Raw genomic sequence first — 22,830 nt, forward strand, 5'->3', positions numbered from 1 at the left:
TTGTTCCATGGTGCCAGTTCCCATTGTCATACCAGCACACAAGGGTGAAGAAACACGGGAATCTCTGATAACAGAGATCTGTCAGGGACAGGACACAGCAGCCCTTTTAAACAGAGATGGCCGACTTCCCCTCTGACCTGGTGAGTACCCTGAGGTTCCTTATAGTACCTGGTGTTTTTAATACTATCAGCACTTCAAAAAGGACAAAAAATCAATATTTCAGTATGCAGAATCAATAAAAGTTAACGCTTACCAAAGCTTGACTTTGCAAGACATTTTGAAATCTTATAACTGGTTCCATTTTACTGGATGTGAAATTTCCTCTCTCACTTGTTTTTTTATGATATTTTAATCAAAAGTCTGAATTCTTATCAAAATGTCTTCCTTTACTGAAAACATCAGGGAGCTTCTTGGGTTCCTTTAAAATGCTGAAAAATGTAAAATGCGCATGAAGTTGACAATGTGCCTGTAATAAATTTTCACTAAGACACCTTTAAAACTATTGTGTGTAATGCAATACAACCTCCTTCAGTAACATTTTTTCTGTTCTGCAGTTAGGATGGCTGAAAAAGCAAAAACGTATGCTTTTAGTGATGTTTTTAAAAAGGAAAAGAGAAAGAGCACTAGTGCAAGAAAAATCCCTAGGGGTTCCTTGATAGCTAAGAAGAACTGGGAAACAAATGAGGGTTTGGCAGAGTATTGAATGTTTGTTCCTTAGCTCCTGGCAGGAGAGGAAATGCCCACAAAACAGTTGAAAGTACAATCCAGTGACAGAGAAGAATAATAATGCCCCAAGAAATATAGACGACAACCATGCTGATGAATGGAAAAGAAACAGAGTGACTGAGTGCCCTTACTGAAATAGAAATGTGTCACTAGAGGAGAGCCTCAGAAACTGACAGGTCATTGGTTCAAACTGACCTCAGAATTTTTTCCCACCAAAATACAGTCCCAGTGGAATGTATGTTTTTCACTAAAAATGTGAGTTCCAATAAAAATCAGTTTTGTTTCATTAAAATATTAGTTAAATCAACTTAAAATATCATTTAATTTCAGTTTTCCAGGTTAAGAAAATGAAACAACATAAATTAAAAATGAAACTATTCTTGTTTAATTTCAAAACATCATTTCAAAACAAAAACAAAAAATGTGTTCAGAATCAATTTGGAATCTAGAGAAAAATCTTTCCTTTTTAGCAAACAAATCACAGAAAAAGATTTTTTTCCTCCCAACTAGCTACATTCCAGAAATGACTGTTGAAGTTGGGGTGAGATGAAAGAGTTGCCAGATGAACAGCTATAAAGTTATACAGGCAGTCCTCAGACCTACGACACAATTGGTTCCTGAGGACTGCCTGTATAACTTTATACAGAACCGTGTCTTAAGTCAAACCGTTGTAACTCGGAACCGATTTTCCCATAGGAAACAATGTTATAAATGGGGGTTTGGTTCCTGAACCAAGGCCTAATACCCTATTTGCACCAAAAATAACCCAGAATTTTGTACTTAATCAATTATAGATGAGTAATATAGCTACATTAACGTATTTATCTTGTAAATAGCAATCATATAGATTTGGAAGGACTTCTTTGAGGAGATTTTGCTGGACGTTTTGAAAGGCTCTTGGTTGGACTTTTTGAAGGGTTCTTGGCTGGAGTCTTCTCAGCAGTCTTGGCTGCAGGTTTTTCTGGAGTCTTGTCTACTTCTTAAAGAAAGTGTCCAAGGAAGTTTGGACAGATGTTCTCCAGGGAGATGGGTGATGCAGCGAACTTGTTCGCTGGCGTGGCTTGGCATCAGATCAAGTATTATAAAGTCAAAACTGACACCAGAAAGTTGAAACAGGGTGTCAATTTATAACCATTGTGAGTGTGAAATGTTGTAACTCTAAACGTTGTAAGTCAAGGACTGCCTGTACTACCTGGTCTTGGCTGGGTGGCCCACCTAGCAGTACCATCATCATAGATCACTGTACTTACAGCCTTATTTTTTCTATCCCATAGACTGAAACATTCTGATAAGGACAACTCACTCTGATCTAAGACAAAATTAGACATCAGTGATCTGACAGGAGTTCATTTTGTTGCCAGTGATTTTATGTCATATGTTTTCTATGTCTGCCCCATTTTGCTTCAAATGTGCCACTGCTCTCTGGGGTGTATTCTGCTTGAAAAGGGCATCCTGTACACTGAAAAGACCTATTATAGTAGTGTTAGGAGATCGTGTCAGAAGACACTAGCAAAAGGTATCTCCAAAATATACAAAAATTCCAAGGGGCTGCCATCTACAAGGAGAGCAAGCTGATGCTCCCTTCAAGGGAACATCCCTTATTTTTGCTACTGTCAAAACCTTGGAGCTTTATTTTTGTCTTCTGGAATCACAGAGGCTAGGATCAACTGGGTGGAGAAACTGCCTACCATTTTTCAAGGCGGCACCAGAACACCTGAATCTCTGGACACTTCTTTATCCATTTGACCATCAAAGCATATACCATCTCATAGCCTCTTCTACCCAAAGTCTTCCCAGATATCTATATTCCCAGAAAGGTTATAGTTCCTTTCTTTCAGAACACGGAAATCCTGCAGGAGCTCTCCAGGGATAAGCTTGTCCTCATATAAGAAAAAAATGAGAGCTGTTGTCAGTTGTCACAGTTCTGGATCATGCCCATCTCCACCTCTCAGGGCATGTCTACATGTCGCCCTATGGCAAAATAACGGCATGCTTTGTCACTGTACAACGCGCTACGGCAACGTAGCGATCATGAGGTCTATACGAGATTACCTGCTATGTCACCGTAGCGGTGCGTTCCCCACTTACAGTGCGCCACTCCAACAATGTAGCAGGTAAATGGAAGTGTGCATCGCCCATACTGCGCTGTGCTTTAGTACTTCCAAAAGGAAGTACTAAAGCATGGCACCATAGCAACATCGCCATACAGTGACATGCAGATATACCCTCTATGTATTAGTTCATGATATATTGACTTAAAGGCTTCTACAGACTAAGTCTTCATATCCTCTTCACTAAATTAACTTCCAGATCCAGCATCAACCAGAAAAGAACCATAAACAACGTGATGACAAATCACAAAGATCCTGAGAAGCTAAGATGCCTAAAGGTGGTAGACTCAGAAAACTGTGTAGGCCTGACCACAGAAACAGTAATGCTAATTAACCAGAAATTATACCTGTCTGTGATGGTGCAGAAGTAATCAAAGCCTAGCAACAGAGCCTGCAAATGCCTTCCACCCTGCTCCCTATTTTTCTGGTGCCAGTAGGACACATAGTAGCAAACAAAGTGTATCTCTGGAAAATGAAACACATGTTTACAAATGGCCTGGTGTTATCACAAACTTAAAGAGCACTTTTTTCTTCTGTGCAGGTTCAGTACCAGAAATTCTTTCAAATGATATTTGTGCTGGGAATTGGTGGGACCTTCCAAATAGGCTTTCAAGTTTCTATGATCACCTATACTTCCATGGTAAGCAGAGCTGCTGAAATTCCTGTGGTTAAGTGTGTATTGGGTCTACACCTGGCTCAACAATGCTATTTTAGGGGTGCATCTACACATGTGCCCAACAGTGCAGTTGTTACTGTGCAGTCATTTAATACTTGCTTTAGCAAGCACTAAATGACTGCATAGTAACCGCTGTTACTACGCAGTCTTGGTGGCACATAAGTCATTTCCAACCCTGCTGTGCAGCAGCAACAAGGTACTACAGAGTAGGCCTGTGCGAAGTGGCTAGATTTTGCTTCTGATTCAGATTTGGATGATTTTGGGGACAGTGGTTTGGTTCGGTGATTCAAATCACAGTCCCCGAATCGATTCTGCCGAATCTGATTCGGGGATTTGGCTGCTGCTGAATCAGTCTAATCCCTGAATCACACAGCCCCGCCCACCCCAGCTCCTGGCTCTTTGGAAAAAAAAATGCCGCACATACCGAATGCTGCCAGGCAGGGGGGTGATTCCCCACTGCGCCATGCTGCGTGAGGGGCTCTGCCATAAGCCTCCTGGCCCCCTCCCACTGTCCCAGCCCCCCAACCCAAGGCTGTCCTTTAAAACAAAAAACAAAAAAAGGCCTGATGTGCCAGCTCCTGCCTGGCAGGGGGCAACCCCCACTGCCTTACACTGCATGGGGGGCTCTGCACGAGCCCCCAAGAAGCCACAAGGCCACTGCAGGAGCCAGTGAGTCCAGGGCTGGTTTTGGGGAGGTTTTTTCTTAAAGGGCTAGAGCTGGGGCAGGCGGGGCAGCCATGGGGGTACTGGGACAGCGGGTGGGGATCAGGGGGCTCATGGCAGAACCCAACCATGGCGTGGGGTTGTGGGGGGCAGCAGGGATCACCCCTCTGCCCAGCAACACCCAGTGAATCCAGGTTTTGTTTTAAGGGGCTGGGAGCTGGGGCAGGTGGACCAGCCATGGAGGGGTGGGGGGTCAGGGGCACTCAGGGGAGTGGAGCAAGCAGGGGATGGGGTCTGGCAGGAGTCCCCCCATGGTCCCCTCCCCCCTTCCTCCAGCTTCTCCTCCTCCGCCCCCTACTTACCAGCTCAGAGTCCGGGTCCAGCTCCTTGCTATGCTGAGTGGGGACTGCCCAAATCGCTAAAGCTCTCCAAATCTTTTCCAAATCAATTTGGAGAGCTTTGAATTGATTCAGACCTTTTAATTGGTCTCCTGATTCGATTCAGATTCAGAAATTCACCCACTGAATCAGGCCGAATCTCCTCCAAATCAAATCGGCACCTGAAGCTTCGCACAGCCCTACTACACAGTAGCTCATTGCTACTGCACAGTAGCGTCGGCGTCATGGTTCATGCCTGCGAATACTACATGGCTGTAGTGATAAGCTACATTGCCATAACTTGTCACTATGGTGACACAGAGTCTCGTGTAGACGCGCACTAGGACAATGCTTCCATTGCAGTCCAGGGAAGAACCAGAGGAGGTGCAGTGGCACAGTCATCCCCCACTTACCCAACATGCTGAAGGAGCGGCAGCCAAGAACTTTAAGTCCCCAAGGAAAGAAAGCCCCGCCCTTCCCCTTCATGCTGAGGCGCACATCCTCTCCCATTTCCAGCCCCTGCTCACCACTATCCCCAGCTTCTCCCCTGCTCCAGCTGCTCAGTGAGAAAGGGGAGATGCCAGCAGCAGTGGCAGCAAGCAAGTTCCCTGTCTCTGCTGCTTGGTCCCCCCAGGTGTTTCCGATGAACCTGAAAGCAGGTGCAGCAGGAGGAAACCACCTGCCATTGCCCTGGCTCCTGTCCCAGCCAAGCCCAGCACCCCGTGCAGTCACTCCCCACAGTTCTGGCTGGGGTGGAGCAGAAGCAGATGAGACAGTAGGAATGGCAGGCAGATCTCCCTGATCCCTTCCTGCCCCCAGAGGCATAAGTAGAAGGGGAAAGGGGAAGAGGAGGTCCTGTAAGCACAGAGAATGGAGGGGGTACCAAGAGCAGGGTGAATAGCAGAGATGCATATCACATCCTGATTAAACAGGTCCCCATTTGCCACTTACACAGCTTGGTCTGCCCATCCTGGGGTGGGAGGTTGGGGTTTGGTCACGCCCGGAGCGCAAGTCCGCCCACCTTTTAAAAGGCTGGATTTGCTTATAATTGCAATTATCTTCAGCACATCCCATTTCTACTCAATCCTGTAAGTTTGTCAAAATATGGAAGATAATACAGTGGGGCAAAGGAGAGAAAGTTGTTTTATAGTTTAGGCAGCTTCTCTGGGGAGACATGATGCAGGTGGCTGGTCAGTACAGTAAGGCTGTACATTTCCTTACTGCTTACTCCAGAAGCCATAAAGTTGATATGCAACAGATTTTCCAAAAGCTGGGATCGTGCTTAACTTTACCTTTTTATGATATATGAAGAAAATTGTTAGTTTTGGTATGGGAGAGGATTAACCTTCTGTTTGGTTTCTTTATACTGGAAATGTTAGAAATGTCAAGCTTGGTCTTCTCTAGTTTTGCTGACACCATGTGCAGCTTTGAGAACATGGATGCTATAAGCAGTCACTGTGAATGGGTAGTAGTATGGAACCTTTAACATAGAATATTACATACAACTTTTGGTCTATTTTCTTTTTCTCAAATGCTCATTAGTCACTGGAGTTAAACAGTTGTTAATATAAAACAAGGAACCAGTTCATGCCTGCTTTGTTCCACAGTGCCTGGAGTCCATGGTAGAGGAGAAGACAAAGACAGAGTATGTTTAAAGTGGCCTAGCTGGGACACTCATCATCTCTCCTCTGTCACAACTATTAATACAGCTCCAGGCAGCATTATTTTTTCTGCATTGTCTCTTTACCCTTTTGTCCCTGGGAGCTTCATGAGCTGTCCAAGGGGGAGAAGAGACAGGTACCTTAAGTCAGGTTCCCCTCTGAGGCCCTTGGCATATATTCATCGAATGCTGTGATCTGATCTGATCCCCAACCACGACAATCACACCTCCTGCCATGCCATATATGCTAAGAAAAGACATATGTGAATTTTTCAGACAGATCTGAATTTTGTAATATGAAAAACAAAAAAATCCAAATGAACTAAAGCTGGGACCCCACTCAGCTTACCCCTGCTCTTGCCTCTGTGGCACTGTCCCTCACCATGGGGCCTCGATCTAGCCCCTGCCCCTTCCCTCCCCCATGGACTGACCTGCGGGGCTGGGGCGCATGAGGGCACTCAGCCCCACACCCCAGCCTTGGATCAACTCCAAAATCTACTGCAAGAGGCTCCAAGATCTACCAGTGGATCCAGATCCACTGGTTGGTGACCACTGAACTATAAAAAGAAAAAAAACCCTCCAATATATTATATTTAAATTCAGCATCTTTCTCTGTAACCTCACTGCTACTCAATGGAATTTACCTCTAAATTACAAATTAAAATAAGTTTGGTGATGTCTTTGAAAAAGCACCACATAATCTAGCACACTCCTGAGGGACTGTTTAAGAAAGGTTCAGGATTGATCTGCACTGCTTTTATAAGAACTTATGGCTGTAATACAATAGTACTAGCTTTATAAGTAATGAAAAACAATTATTGCTATTGATAACAATCCCTATTACTGTTAACGGAAATCTCCCTTTCTTTCCTAGCATGTTAAGAGTTTTATCAATGAAACTTGGCTGGAACGATATGATTCTCCCATTCAGTCTGAGAACCTCTTGTTGCTCTGGTCATTCATCGTATCCATCTTTGGTATTGGGGGAATCTTGGCATCTATGAGCAGTGGATACCTGAGTGTAAAATATGGCAAGTATGTATCTGAAAAAATAATTTTCTAAACAAAAAGTTATAAAGTAATGAAATAGTGATTGAAGCCCTTAAGTGCAAGCCAGCCTTATGTATCCAAGTCCCGTAATATTGAGTCCCATAAAAATAAGGACTGAAACATTTAACTTGACATGACATTCTATAGGAAGCAGCTGGATAGCGAGAACTACTGGAGTGAAGTGCTAATGAAGTGAACAACAGCATCCTGCCTCAGCTACAGCTGTCCTGGCTGAGCCCCTCAATCCTTATGAATTCTATTGCTACAGACTTGCTGCATCTACATGAGACACTGACTGCACAGTCATTACTGCACAGTTATTTAGTACTTATATTAAGAAGTACTGAATGACCGTGCAGTAACCAGTTACTGTGCAACAGCATCACCAAATGGCTTTTAGGTGCCACTGACTGTGCAGTAGCTCGTTATTACTCCACAGTAGCATTGCATCATGCTTCCTGCTATGTGATGCTACTGTGCAGTAGTATTGAATCGTGCTTCCTGCTATGTGATGCTGCTATGCAGTAGTAACGAGCTACTATGCAGTTAGCATCTCACGTAGATGTGGCCACCAGGTGGGAACTCACAAAGGCACATGTGATTGAGCCCTTGTTACCATCAGCAAGGATGGTAGGCAGTCTCCTAGCCAATGACAAAATGGACTTTCTGAACATGCCTCTAAGAGCTCAGCATCATGGAGAAGGGCTATATCACCGATTCTCAACCACGGTGCCCTGAACTTAGGATTTCACAAAGAAACTATAGTGTTAAAAACATTCTAACCTGTTCATACAATTCTGTTGTACCCTGTTCCAGAAAGAAATGTCTAATGGGCAACAATTTGCTCATGTTAGTGTCTGCACTTTTCCTGGGCTTCAGCAGGATGGCCAGGTCCTTTGAGATGATTCTTATAGGACGCTTGCTATGTGGCATGAGTGCAGGTAAGACTTTTCACACAAGATAACAGGTATTTTCACTTCAATCCCAAAACTTTATGTTTCTTCAAATAAGATCTCCCTTTGCTAAGAAAGTAAAATGCTATAATCCATGATCTAATGTGCCTTTCATTCATAAGAACATGCCTTTTTATTTTGTCTCTGTAAATTCTTTAGGATACTTGGTTTAGCTGTCTTTAACTTATAAAACCCTTAGGATTGGAATGATGAGCTGGGCTAATTGGTCACACTCATTTCTGGCAGAAGGCCCAGATTTCAAAATATCTCAGGCTAATGTCAGTATGTATGGTATTTATTACATGAGCTACAACAGGTAGCTCATGTCCCATTCAGTAAGAGGACCCCTTTCTAATTCTTTATACTGGAAAGGAATCTGCTTCTAAAAACAATACATTTTGTAATTTTGTGAGACTGCACAGTGCTGAATGGCAAAATAATTTTCTTAAGTCTACTTGCCCATACACTGGGAGGCCTGTACCAGAGAGCAAGGGCTCCTGCTATTTTAAGGGAAAGCACCCAGACGGAAGCTAGATAAGGTGACTCCTTAGCTGCAGGTAATTACTTGGGAGCTAGCTGCATGACACTAAGCCAGTAAGGCAAAGCTTTGAGCAGGCAGGAGGGAAGCAAAGGTAGTTCAGATAGACCAGTGTCCACAAAGAAAAGCACGTTGCCTGTTGGGCTGATGTAATGAGTTACACCTACTGCTCATCAGAGAGGCCCTGATGGGAAGGGGCTGAACTCAGGCAGTATAAACTCTGGTTCCTGGATCAGAACAAGCAGAAGGGTCCAGACCTCTGGGAAGACAGGAGTTCCTGCCAGTAGGCTGAGAGGGAGAAGAAGCTATAGACTGAGAAAAGCAACCTAAAGGCTGGGAGGGGGCCAGCAGATTGGGACAAAGCCTGTGCAGGTGGTTTAAGCATGTTAGCGGGTAGCAGCTTGCTGGGGTTTTGTGGATCCAGGTGTGGGGATGGAAGCATTTTAGTTGACAGCAGTTTGTTGGTGTTTATGTTCATGACTGGAGGTTTGGATCATAGCTGTAAGGGGGAATAAAAGGAGTAAGGTGCCCAGGGTACTCTGGGTGTGCCTACATGTGCTATTATTGTGCCTGAATTTTCTGCACAGAAAGTTCAGCTGCATTAAACTGCAGCCCTACACTCATCTGAACATGTATCCATTGGAAGCAAATTTGTTCCTGACAGGAGCAATTCAGTCTAGGGCTGCTCCTGCCCTGCTCTGCCCCCTACAACAGCCAGGGGGGACTCCAGGCTCCCTGAGATGCCAGGCCCAGGCTAGCAGGAAATATGGGTGCTGGTCCTGATATCAATGGGGCAGGAAAGAGCTAAGAGCTTCCCGTTCTCATCTCCACAGAGCTAGGAAGCAGCTGCCTGGCAGCTGGGACAGCTCTCCCCGTCCAACAGAAATCAGGACAGGTCCCTATCTCCATGGGACTAGTAGGCAGCTGCCCACCAGCCAGGACAGCTCTCCTGGCTGAGTGGAGATTAGGACCTGTCCCAATTTCCACTCGGCTGGCAAACACCTGCCTGGAGCCAAGACAGTTTTCCCAGCCAGTCTTCCCAGCACATAGTTGGCAGGCAGCATCCTGCTGAGCCAGGACAGCTCTCCCTGTCCCCTGTGGCCCCCTGCTGCCTAAGCTGACTGGGAGCTTTTTGCTCCCAGCCAGCATCTACACATGCACTTCAGCACATTAGTTTAATGCAGCCATTTCTAGCACCTGTATCTACAGGTGCTAGAAAATGGCGCATTAGATTAATATACTGCACAGTAATTGCTGTGCATGTGTAGACACTGGTGCTTTATTGTCCATTAGATTAGTCTAATGCACATGCCCAATAAAGCACCATGTATAGAGGGCTAAATCCCATGCAGAAGCGTGCTTCAATGCTCTTTAGTTAGAACTCCCAGAAGAGGCAGGATCTTATGAGGGCTGAGACTGAGGAGCTGAATACTGAGCCAGTGGGCCAGGGTTGAGGGTCTCAGCTAGAGTAGTGGTTCTCAACCTTTTTTGTACCAAGACCCATTTGTAAACTTTGATGTCCAGTCCTAACCCAGTGTCCCTCACTCCTGACCCACTGTTCTCCACCCGCAGGCCCACAGTGTTTGGGGCAGGAGGTGGGTGTGTGGGGCATGGGAGCCTCAAGCAGGCCTTTACAGGCTGGAACTCTGCCAGCCTGCAAGGGAAAAGCCATGATTTCCCACACTTTTTTATCCTTTAAAGGAGAATCCATTTTTAAAGTTTGTTGATCCATTTTTAAAGTTTGTTCATGACCCTTTCGTTTATTCTTCCAGCCCCCTTTTGGGTCATGACCCACGGGTTGTGAAATGATGACAAGAGAAAATGGGGTCAAATGGGAAATGGGGCCTTATAAACTGAAGCCTGAACAAGAGATTAAGGCCTGAGAGGCTGAGTTCACTGGCTAGGCCAGGAGGCCCCAGGGAATTGTGACTGTGACATCTGTGAGGTATGGGTGTGGCTATGGGGGAAGTTGGAGGCCATGATTAAGGCCTATAGGCTGTGCTGTATGCCACTGAGGCATGGAACCCTCAGGGGCTGAGTTAGCCAAAGAACTAGGGGAAGAGAGGCAGGACTGGCTGAATGATCTGATCTTGGAATTGTGCTAGAGTCCCATGGCACCACATTCACTTTTCCCACCCAAGCGGTTTACAAGTGACCTCCTACAACATTAAGATTCCATCAAGATGTCACAAGCAAGCAAAAGGAAGTAAACCCTAGGATAGGGATGTTCAACCTTTTTTGAGGAGTGTACCCCACCTAGTGGGTACCCCTTCTGGATGTGGAGTGGGGGGGGGGGTCCCTCGGTGGCCAAACACAAAACGGCATATCATGTACCCCCTGGGGCCTTCCCAAGTACCTCCAGTTGACAACGCCTGCCCTAGGGTCTGCAGGGTTAGTCTACCACAAAGGGTACACTCAAGCCCTTTCTAGGCAGGACCTACTTACAAGGCCCTATGGTGATTTCCGTCGCTTCTCTTGGGGATAGGGGGAGCCCCATCTTCATGCACAAACCTAATTTCAGTTAATTTAATAGTATCAGGCCTTTGTCACTTTTTCCACCATATACAGAGAAGCTATTCAATGCATGCAGCAGCTAAACTCTTGTAGAAACTAATTTTAATATGCAGTGTTAATTCCTATTATTATAACTTTTTTGTTTCTTCTTTTCCATGATTCCACCCCAATTCAAGGTTTTGCTTTGCTTCTACATCCTCAGTATATTGGGGAAATTTCCCCCAAGAAGCTACGTGGATTTGGAAACTCTACTACTGCTGTTTTTTGGGCACTAGGAAAATCCATAGGGCAAGTTATGGGACAAAGGTAGAATATACTTATTTCCTTACTTGCCTTCATTTCCATATATTCTTTTTAACCCCCTTCTTTTCCAATTTTGCACTTGGAAGTTCATTAGATGTTGGCTTTGGAGAACCATTCTATAATATGTAATATATTTTTATGATTCCTAGAGAGCTTTTAGGAAGTAAATCCTTGTGGCCTATGCTGATGGCCTTGGGTGGAATTCCAGCATTGGCTCAACTGGTCACTCTGCCATTCTTTCCTGAGTCCCCACCCTACTTCCTGATACATAAAGGAGATGAGGAAGGATGCATGAAAGGTAATATAGATATTTTCCCCCTAGGTTTTATTTCTTTTGATTTAGCTAATTCTGTAAAATTAATATTCCCCTAAGAGTTAAGTAGGAATGAAGTTCCCTAGTGCCCATTTCTGAACTGATTCTGTAAACACTGACCAGCTACAAGTCTTGATACTAGTCTAAATTAGCAAAAGTAATTGCCTTCCTGGAAAATTCTGTATTAGGCACATATTTGACTTTCTATAGATACTAATTAATTTCACAGTTGTACAAAGCCTTCTGAAAAATAATGTCTGAGTCAGTCAATTCAATAGAGGAATCAAAGCATGCATGTATTGCATGGCTCACAAATCATTTACTCAAAATATTCCTTATGTCAACTTAACAAAGAGATGGACTAATATGATGACTTTTGCTCTCCTTATCTTGCACAGCCATGAACCAGCTTTGGGGTGAAGGGCATCATCAGGTTGAGATTGATGAAATGCTGAAAGAGAAAAGTGCAATGAAAAATACAAAGGTCATGAGCATCTTGGAACTATTGAAAGAAGCTTCTTTTCGTTGGCAGCTGTACACCTTAATTTCCCTTTCATTTACAATACAGCTTTCTGGCATCAATGCAGTTGCGTATCTTCCACCCTTCAAGTCTCAAAACAATCAATGGGCTACAAATTCAGAATTGTCTTCTTGGTCTCTCTTAACCTTTTTGTATTTCAGTCTGTTTCTTCCAGGGTTTGTATAACAGCCAGTTGTGTAACTGCTACAGGGCTGCAATGAACTTTTCTTTAGTTGAGCCATGCCTGTCATCAAAACTTGCAACAGGTTTTATATTAATGCTTCTTTTAGTTGCTGCCACCTTCATTTTGGCATTTGCCTGGATTCAACTTGAGGCAACTGCTTTGCCTCTATTGGCATGATTCTTCCAGCCATTGAAACATTGAGGTGATAGCAGAGGCAGAAGCCAAAATACAGCCAAGTTTAACACTGCAGTCCAAATACTGATTTCAGTGTCTCTTGAACAATCTCAAATATATCATGAAAAGAAAGGGAGATAATTCTAAGCCCTGGAGAATTCCACATAGGTTGTTGGAAAGAAAAAACATCTTCTACCATGATTTTTTTGGATCTGTGTCTACAATGCCTGCATGCACAGCTGTTTATGAAAGCTAGTAGAGACTAGCAGAGCAATGAGTAGTTATGCTAATTTCCCCATAAGTCAAGGTGTGCTGTGACTTGCTAACCAATAAGGAAAGACAGGTAACTCAGTGACAAGCTAACATCTGCATAATCAAGGATGACAAGTAAGGCAGAAGGCAGAGTAGAGATGCACTTTACATACTAAACTAAATCAGAGATGCATAACCTTTCATGAGCTTGAGCTCATTTCAACAGAAAGAAAACAAACTTCAACAAGTAGAGAGGGGTGATGTGGCCAAGTGGACAGCAGCCTGGCCTGGGGGCTCAGGAGATCTGAACTCTGTTTTTAGATCTAGGATGGGTCTACTAGGTTACCCTCAGCAAGTCTTTGTGACTCAGTATCCTGACCTATGAAATGTTGGTTAGGATAATACTATTGACCTACTGATGAAAAACACAGTCAGAGAGGTAGATATATAATTAATGTAATATTATTACATAATAGGTTTAAAAAGTGAATCCTAATCTACTTGGAGTTGAAAACACTACACCCCTGCTCCATTCATATTATAATATACAACAAATCCACATGCCCCTCAGTACTGGCAGCAGAGGAAAGCTGATATAAACCAAACCATCTTCTTTTGGAAAGACTGAGGAAGAGCAGCCCAGCTCAGTTTTGCAGCTTTTCGGGGGGGGAGGGGAACCCAGAAAACCATATTCTATTCCTGCAGAAAAGGCTGAATTTTTAAGCCATAAGGTTGTAAGCATCTTTAAAAAAAAGCACTTAATGATAAAGGTCTATGATGAACTAATGGCAGACAAGGTTCTTTGGGTAAACCTTGTATCTTTTATTAAACCAGCTCAAATAGTTGGGAAAATTCTTCTCAACAACCTTTCAGGCACAAATACCCTTCATCAGATATGATGAACTAATGACACTTCAACAGGTGAAGATACTATTAATTTTAGTTAAATTACTGTTAAGAACATTTTACAAGGTTTTATCTGCCAAGAATATAAAACCTCACAAATACTACAAAAATGATGAACAACTGTACCTTACTATAATGCTAAAGAGCAGGCAGACTAATCAGAATAGTCTTTGTTGAATAGCAGCTACTTGTCTCTTCTGTCTGCCCAGTTACTCAGGATCAGTATCACAGAGATATGTATGCTGTTTTTTTTCTAGATCTACTTTTATGCACTTGATGTGCTCCACACAGCTGGGTTTGATCAAGACACTATCTCCTACATGTCACTGGGAATTGGTTTCTGTGAACTTATCTCTGCTATATTCTGTGTAAGTATTAGCGCATTGAGAACTGGTTAAATTTGCTCCACTTGCAGTGATGTTAATATAATTTCTGTCCTTCAGACTGTCATCATTGACCGGTGTGGCAGAAAGGTACTGCTTTGGTGTGGCTACTGGATCATGGCTTTCTTAGCAGCAATCCTCACGGTGACAATCTCACTGCAGGTAAAGAAACTCTTTTCAGTGGTGGTTCCTTTTTTAGTATCCATCCCACTTTTAAGCTCTCCTCAAAGGCAGGATGACCTATAGAAAAAGGCCAGCCGGATTTAGAATCCCCAAAATAACTTAGATCACATGGATTCTCACATTTGTCAAATGACTCCACCAGCCTTGCACTCTGTGCAGGCAGAGCTGAACCTCATGTGAAGTCAATCCTGTAACTGCTTAACCCAGGCATCCTGTGACTGTGGCTTCTCTTGGCACAGCTTCTTGTAATCTTCCCTTCTTTTCCATTTGCCACACTTAAGATGAATAAAAGCTAAGCCTTGGAGCAGGCTTTTTTTTTTTTTATACAAATAACTGTAGGGGCAGGACATTGGTCATTGTAAAGTTGTTTCCTTTTAACAGGTGCAGTTTTGAACATGGTATAAAAGTAAAGCGCATGGTAACAAAGAAAAAGTGCACCTTAACATTAGTTCTGCTGCTAGATACACTGAAAAGTGAATAGGGCTGCTCAAAACGGGGAATGAGCCTGCCAGTTAACTTCTAATGATACTAACAGCAGTTCTGGTACCACTGCCAAATCTTTTCAGGGACAGGGCTCTTATGATACTAGAGCTCTGGAAAGAGGATCTATACTTTGCAGCAAGGTAATAGCACTCTCCCAGCATTGTTTTATTCATGCTGGACTTGCTTAACCACAGAATCACTTGTCCCTTCTGTCCTTCCTTCCACCAACAGCATCTTGTGCACTGGAGCACACTGACTCTTCTCTACATGGCAAGGTGCTCCATGAAGGAGGTTCAGACAGGGTGACCATACGTCCCATTTTCACCAGCTACTCTTGTTTTAAACCCTTGTCCTGTTTGCTTGGTCACATGAATGCTTTTAGTCAAAAGTGGTGTAAGAAGGGGTCGCCAGTCTTTCCCCTGCCCAGCTCCTCAGTGCTCAAGACCCTTACCCCTTCAGGCAAGGCCTGAGATGGTTCCCATTCTACATGTGTTATTTTAGCTGCCATCCAACAAAAACAAACAAGAAGAGAATTGGCAGACCTCATATTTCTAAAAGTTAAGGGGAGGCCAGAGTGAAAGAGAAATGCTTTCTCAGGCCCTTTCTAACCTAAAGCTTCTGAAGTCTGCAGTTGCTCTATGCTATCAAGCCTCTTTCTCTTGTCCTGCACTCATCTAATGAACACTTTCCCATGCCTCCCACAATCACAAAATCCTGCATTTACCAGTCAAGTGCACTCTACTTTACTTGAAAGGACTTTGGCAGAAAATAGGAAGTGCTTCTACATCCTAAAACTTGTTTTCTCCCTTAGGATTGGTTCTTCTGGGTGCCGTACTGCAGCCTTGGTTTGATTATCATATATGTGAGTTGCTTCGCAATTGGGCCAGGTGAATAATTCCTTCATACAAGAGAAAGAAACCATACTACCTAACTACATCAACACGGCTGGGGGATGGGGAGAATACACCTTATACCAGGGGTTTGCAACCTCCAGCCCAAGGGCTGCATTCAGCCCACAGACCCATTTGATCCAGCCTACAGACATATAACTCTGCTGGCATTCAGTGGCAGGGGGGCTTTGGCAGCAGTCATTTTCCCCTGCTGCTATGGAGAAAAAAGCAGTGGCAGTGGATACTTTCCGCCTTCTGCTGCTGAGAAAAGTCCCCACCCACTGTCCATTGCTCTGGGACTCTGTCGAATGCAATGCCTGTTCCTATGCACATCCACTGCATGCTGAATCCAGTGCATGTCCCAGGGTGGGCACCATGTGTGGCATATGCCCCAGAGCAGCTGGTCTAGTACTGCACTGCACATGGCACCCACTCCAAGACTGCTGTATGCAGCACCTGCCCGACGGCTCCAGGACATGCTGGAGCAGGCACCATGTAGATGAATACAGGATGGGGGCACGGTCCCAGGGCAGCCAGAGTGGGTGCAGTGTGCAGTGGATGAGGCCATCCAGTGCATCCCACCTGCTGCCTATGGGTCCACTTGAGACCCACAGACAGCACCAGGGGCCAGATTACAGGGCTCTGCAGGCCAGATCCAGCCTGCGGCCCCTATCTTTGACACAGTTCTGACACACTTAGTACACTGTTTGAAGCAAGTATTGGCCTTGCACACTGCATAGTATTAGTCACAGTCAAACTCATTTCACCTAAATTGGAACTCAAGTGAAAAATCTTGATTTCAGTAAACTGATGGACGCTTAGAATGTTACTGGGCTTGACTGAGACCAAAAGAGGCCAGAAGGAAGGGGGAAAATATCCACTGGAAAAGAAAATAGGGTGATAAACAAAGCAAACAGCAGGAATAGAGAAAAACAAATACAGAAAGTCTGAATAAAGAAAGTTTTACAACTCTGTGTTAAATAAAAGTGAGTGCGCATGCACTCACACACTCATACTCTTCATCTGTCCCAAGCAGAGGTTCTTCTTTCCCTAATGTATACCATATAATTTCATTTAGCTTTAAATGACTTTCCAGTTGGCATACCTTCTCCTGGCAGAGCAGTGAGGGTTGGTTTACTAACGCAAAGTTATTTTAAATACGCTTGGGCCCTAAAAACTAGGGCTGTGCAAAACAGCACCATTCCGCTTCGACTTCTGTTTCAACTGAACAGTGTTTCGTTTCAAGTTTCAAGTTCGTTCCAGACCCCGATTGCCTGGAGGCTGATGCTGCCACCTGGGACCAGCAGCAGCCAGGGCCGTCCCTAGGGGGGTTAGAAATCGGAGTGACCACCCTGGGCTGCACACTTTGGGGGGCCCCGCGGAGCCAGACGGAGTGGCCGTGGGGACTCTGTGCTGCCGCTGTCAGCTTCACATCTGGTCACCCATTAACTCCCCTCCTCCCCCCCCACCGCTGCTGCTGCCAATGATGGTGGTAGTTTCTTTGCATTCAGGGCACAGCGGATCGAGGCAGGGGCAGGTCCCCACACAAACTGATTTGCCCCGAGCCCTGCACCCTCCTCTGTTCGGCTCTGGCAGCAGCCCAATTGGTGCTGCCAGAGCGGACCCAAGGAGGGTGTGGGGCCCAAGGAAAATCAGTTTGGCAGCGGCTTCTTTGCATCCAGGGCGCACGGGATCAGGCCCAGGGCAAATCAGTTTGCACAGGGACCTGTTCCTGCTCCAATTCTGTGAGCCCTGGATGCGAAGAAACTGCCACCATCCGTGGCAGTACCATGGGAGGGTAGCAAATGGCCAGATGAACCAGCAGCTGTGGCAGCAGTGCAAAGTCCCCATGGCCATTCTGCCTGGCTCCACAGGGCCCCCAAAGCGGCAGTCACCCTGATTCGCACCCCCAGGGACCATGCTGGCTGAAACTGGCCTCAGGTAGCAGAACCAGCCTCCTGTCCATCCAGCAGCCAGATAGGGTGCCCACCGGGATGCCTGGGAGGGCTGCAGGGGCTGTGCCGGAGTCCTCCCAGGGGTGCAGGTCCCCTATCTGCCTGCCGAATGACAGGAGGCAGCCAGGTGCTGCCACCTGGGGCCAGCAGCAGCACTGATCTTCCTGGTGCTGGGTGTGAGCTGCGCCCAGCGCCAGTCTGTCATCTGGCAGGCAGATCAGGGGCCCACAGCCCCAGGAGGACACTGGCACAGCCCCTGCAGCCCTCCCGGGGGTGCAGGCGAGATTGCAATCTGCCTGCCAGATGAGAGGAGGTGAGTGCTGCCGGCTGGAACCGGTGCTGAAGCCAGTAAGCCTGGCTTTGGAACTCAAAATCTTTTGAGTTCCCTTGTTTCATTTTGAAGCTGTTTTGAAGGCTTTTGCTTCATTTCAATTTCGCTGTTTTGAGCTCAAAACGCATTGAAACAGCTTTGAAACAAAATGCCAGGCAAAATTTCACATAACCCTACTAAAAACATAGTATGAAACATCACTAAAATCTAAATTCTATAGAACTTACCTATCTCTAGTATAGGTGTAGCCTAATACTACTATGTACACTACATTGGGTTATTAAAAATGCAGGCTTCTGTAGTTGCAACAACAAAAGACCTAGGACTTTCAATCAGAATCTCTTATGCCAGGACCTGAGAGTCCCCAAAGCAATTGCTAATCAATATTTGCATTTTTCAAGTGAGTTAATTAAAGAATGATTTAAAATGTCAACTTTTGCCATATGGTAGCATGTGATACACCATGGACATCCCCTCTTCTAGACGTGGAGAAATGCCATACTCTCTCAAATACCAATGTGTCCTATCCGTGCATGTTTGCTAGTTGTCTTATGATGACATTCCCTGAAAACCAAGGCAGGGAAATTTAAACCTTTAATTCAGTAATGCATTAAAGATTACCTAACTTCCAAGTACAATATGCCCTGTGACCTAGATGAGATTACAACAATGCTTGGGTGCCTCAGTGACTGGTCCGCAGGCATACAGCAACTCAGCAGAGAAGAAATTAGAACCAAACACCCTAGCTTTCCACTGCATACACAAATTACAACTTATCCAAACTTTTACCTTGGCCTTGAAATTAATGAAGCTGTTGTTCTCTACTTTCACCAACACAATTGGTTGGGTATTTTGTCACAGGGTGGTGGAGAGAAGAGACAGAAGAAAGAGAAGGGAACCAGAACAACTGAAAACAGCACAGCATGTGGTGCTTATTTATGTCTCATCTTCCTTTCAGCTGGTGCTACATCATCCGTTAGGGTTGAAATCTTTGATCAGTCATCCAGACCACCTGCCTTTGTAATTGGTGGGTCTCTCAACTGGACAGGACTTTTTGTGATTGGCATGACTTTCCCATTTATTGTGGTAAGTGACACAAACTGAAACATTTCCCAACTGTTCCCAATTCCAAACAATATTGGACCCTGTCAAGGAAGTGGGAAAAGGGACAAAGAAAAAGCAATAGACCACAATATCATGTCAACCTGAAACTTTTTGGCAAGCACACTATGGAGGGCGCGTATATTAAAGGTGGTGTGTTTGATTTGGAGATTGAATCTGAAATCAGCTTAAAGAGCATATGCCAAAGGTCAAAACATAAAGGCTTTATCTTTAAGTTATTGAGTCCAAAGATCCAAAAATGACACTGCAGATATTGAAAAGTCAGAGAATATAGTCATCTTTCTTTCTTCCTTTTTCCTTTGTTCCAGGAGAGCCTTGGCCCATTCTGTTTCCTTATCTTTATGGGAGTGCTTTTCATCTCAGGGATTTCTATCTACCTGTTCCTTCCAGAAACAAAGGGAAAATCTGTCATGGAAATCAGAGAAGAATTCAACAAGTTAAATTTTAGGAAGAAGTGTGTCCCAGACATTGAAAAGAACTTCACTGAGGATTATACTTTCTGTACCAAGCTCTGATTTACCATCAGGGAAGTCAGCATCTCTTAAAAAGCAAGGGAAAAGAAAGACTTCTCGCTTTCAGACTGGCAAGTAAACCAAAATGGACTTTTGATTTTAATCTGTCGTTTACTATTCCCATTTTGCCTAAACATCACATGTTTTCAGACATGGTGTTCTCTGGACAACACAAAAGCAAGATGATGTCTGTGAGTACTGGATACAGAATTCAAGACTGTTATGGCAAAGCATGCTGGTTTCACTCAATGAAATGTGTATCTTATTTCATAATTTCCATCAATGAAGCAAAAATTCAAATTTTGCTTAAGTTTTTAAACAATTTTCTGATGAACCATAGGGAAGAGAAGGCATGCAGACTCACTTCTTCTAAAGGAATTTCAACTTATATTTCACAACAAAAAACCTGGAATATTTAAGTTATTGATTTGCTGCCTCAGGCTGGTTAAGTTCAGTCTGTGATGGACCCAGGAAAAGTTAAATGCTATATGAAATAAAATCCAATGTTGCTTTAAACTCTACAACACAGAACTGGAAAATTTTAGGTCTACATTATTCAGTTCTTACATGAACTGCTTTCAGACCTGTGCAAGATTTTTTTTTTGGTTGAAAATCCAGTAGCCTTGGTAGTCTGAGTTCCTCTATGCTTCCTGCTTGTTCTATTCTAGATGATGCTTGGTCTCTCTGCATCTTCCTCCCTGTCCTGGGTCTCACTAATCTGACTGCTGCCTTCATATTACATGTACCAGTTGCTGGGTAACAACACTTCTAAAACTAAACTAGCTTTTTATTAAGATAACTATTTATAGCGATGCTGAAACTACAAGTCTCATTCTTTCCACGTGCACAGACTGGCTCCTTGGTGCCGCTTCAAAACTTTTCCTCCCCATAATGTGGTACTTGTGAAGCATAGGTTTTGAAGGGACAAATACCACATTGTAGGAAAGAAGGGTTTTGAGGAGGTGCCAAGGAGCCAGACTGTGCGCAGCAGTCAGCTTAGTGAAATTTGGCAGAGGGTCACTGTAGAAAGCGTGAGGAAATGGGTTCACCCTGGTTGCCAGCTCTTTCCAGCTCCCACCTCACCTCCTGGCTCTTGCCTACCATGACTTTGATGTTTTTTGTTTGTTGTTGGGAAAAGGGTCCCTGGGGCTTGGAGTAGGCTTATCTGTCTGGCCAGGCCAGCATCACCTGGGGTCTTTGCTCTCCCCCGGCACTCCCCCTTTATGGGAGTGCTCCCACAGATGTCTGCAGGCTCATTCAGGCTTCACCTGTCACAGCCTTGCCCATTTTTCTCTGGCTGCCCCCTCCACCTTGCTCCACTGATTAGTACCTGAGCTCCCCAGTATCAGCCCTGCCTTAATGGCAGGCCCTCATGGGGGTCCAACCTCACTACACTAGTCTCTGCCCCTCTGGCTTAGGGCTAACTTCTGGCACCTATAACAGAAGAACGTATCCAGGTAGTCCTGGCCTCCTCTGCCCCTGTAGCCACAATCTGGTCCTCCACTCTCAAGTTAAAAAAAATGGAATACAAAACACAAGCCAGCTACTTCTTAAAACAAATAGTCTCCCTCCCTCAGGTTACCCACAAGCTCTACTTCCAGTGGAGCTATCTTACCTCCAGCTCCTCCAGGGTAGTTTAGATGCCCGCCTGTTCATCTCCAGCAGCCCTGCTCTCCTAGAAGCTCCTCTTCCCCCTGCAGGGACTGCTGCCCTAGCATGCTCAGAGGCTGGGCTTATATCTCCCCGCCCAGCCTCTTCCCAGTTAGGGGACTCAGTAGTGGCCTTAGGGGAGGGCAAACCAGGTGACTGTCTGGAGCCCCACACTGTAGGAAGCCTACATTTTGGGGGGTGAAGTTTTTGCAAGAAAGTTGCTCATCAAAATTAAGCCTCTAAGAGACCCCATATGACCCTCTTACTCAGGGCCCTAACAACCCTAAGGCTCTGTACCCTACCCCCAGGAACCAGGTGCAGCTAATTGCTTCATTAGCCCCCTGGCCTTAATCCCTGGCTCAGTCTACATGGGCTCTACCCTTCCTGGCCCTGGTTTCCTACCCTTTCAGGCCTTCCTATTAACAGGGAAAGGGATTCCCCGTTACAGTCATCTGAATCTCAATTTTCCATCCATAGTGTGTAAATAATTATCTACAAAATAATTAAAAAGGTACCAGCTACTTTTAAATGTGTCAAAGGTGAAAAAACTCACAGAAAAAAAGTCTGGTTAGAATCTTTTGAAGAGGACTACATCAAAAACAGCAGAAGTTTAAAAAATGAAGCTTAACATGGACAATATCTTTAGGAAACAATATGTGCTTTAGTGGTCTGAGAAAAAATATTTCTGATTTACCAGAATTATGTGCATTTGAAAATTATGCACTATAAAATAGACATTTTTAAATTTACACTGGGTTGTAATTCTAGAAAGACAATATTCATGAATGCACAGCTTGGGGAGAATGCACATAACTCTAAAAAAAAAAAAAAAACCCCAAAAAAACAAAACCCACATTTCTTAACCCACATAACCACTTCTGCTATTAGTATACTTCCCCAAGATTTTTTTTTCTTTGAGGTAGCGCTCGCACAGCACCAGGGTAGCTTAGAATGAACGAAGAGCTGGGGTTAGTATTTTAGCTGATCCTGGCTCAAAGAACTGTAAGTAACTCAATTACTCTGATCTGAAGCTGCCAAGATGCTCCACAGAACGAGTGCTTTGCTCATGAACAGTTTGAGCTTTCATTCTCCTGGAAGTTCCTTTGTTAATGGGAAGCAAAGGATGCTTGTACCTTTTCCCTTTGGGTTGAAGGAAAACATTTCAGCCTTTCTCCTCCATTTTTACTGTCTATTTTGTGTGTGTGAGAGTGGAAAATAATTCTTTGCATATTGTAAAGGAGTCACAGAAAAAAAGAGAAGGTGGTAGGACAGAGCCAGCCAAGCTCTGAGAGAAACATCAAAAGGTAACATTAGAGACCAGGAAATGAGAAAGGTCTCCAGTTCTGGTTTTGCTGGAGATGCATCAATTGATGCATGCTAGCGTATTGGTGGCCCTGCTGG

At 44.5% G+C, this 22,830-nt stretch overlaps 1 protein-coding gene across 2 annotated transcripts; it reads left to right on the forward strand.

The window, feature by feature from the left end:
- LOC109312812 (solute carrier family 2, facilitated glucose transporter member 11-like) lies at nucleotides 1-21,969 on the forward strand. 2 transcript variants are annotated; one of them, XM_019539111.1, is made up of 12 exons: nucleotides 1-140; nucleotides 3,379-3,477; nucleotides 7,088-7,248; nucleotides 8,080-8,204; nucleotides 11,445-11,574; nucleotides 11,721-11,869; nucleotides 12,283-12,470; nucleotides 14,178-14,288; nucleotides 14,364-14,465; nucleotides 15,781-15,856; nucleotides 19,104-19,231; nucleotides 19,658-21,969. In XM_019539111.1, exons 1-12 carry the CDS (start codon nucleotides 117-119, stop codon nucleotides 19,706-19,708), a joined length of 1,344 nt encoding a protein of 447 aa, XP_019394656.1. In that variant the 5' UTR covers nucleotides 1-116; the 3' UTR covers nucleotides 19,709-21,969. The 2 variants fall into 2 exon arrangements, with proteins under 2 accessions (XP_019394656.1, XP_019394655.1); XM_019539110.1 differs by having other exon boundaries at nucleotides 7-140; nucleotides 19,576-21,969.
- Nucleotides 21,970-22,830: the final 861 nt, after the last annotated feature.

The sequence above is a fragment of the Crocodylus porosus genome, unplaced genomic scaffold (genome assembly GCF_001723895.1).
Source record: "Crocodylus porosus isolate Cpor-Errol unplaced genomic scaffold, CroPor_comp1, whole genome shotgun sequence".
Lineage (NCBI taxonomy): Eukaryota > Metazoa > Chordata > Crocodylia > Crocodylidae > Crocodylus > Crocodylus porosus.

Excerpts from the sequence above, each read along its gene's own strand:
- LOC109312812 (XM_019539110.1), top strand. The coding sequence starts at position 117 with ATGGCCGACTTCCCCTCTGACCTG. Across the intron at positions 11,870-12,282 it reads TGAGGAAGGATGCATGAAAG|CCATGAACCAGCTTTGGGGT; the intron begins GTAATATAGATA and ends TATCTTGCACAG. Across the intron at positions 19,232-19,575 it reads TGACTTTCCCATTTATTGTG|GAGAGCCTTGGCCCATTCTG; the intron begins GTAAGTGACACA and ends CCTTTGTTCCAG.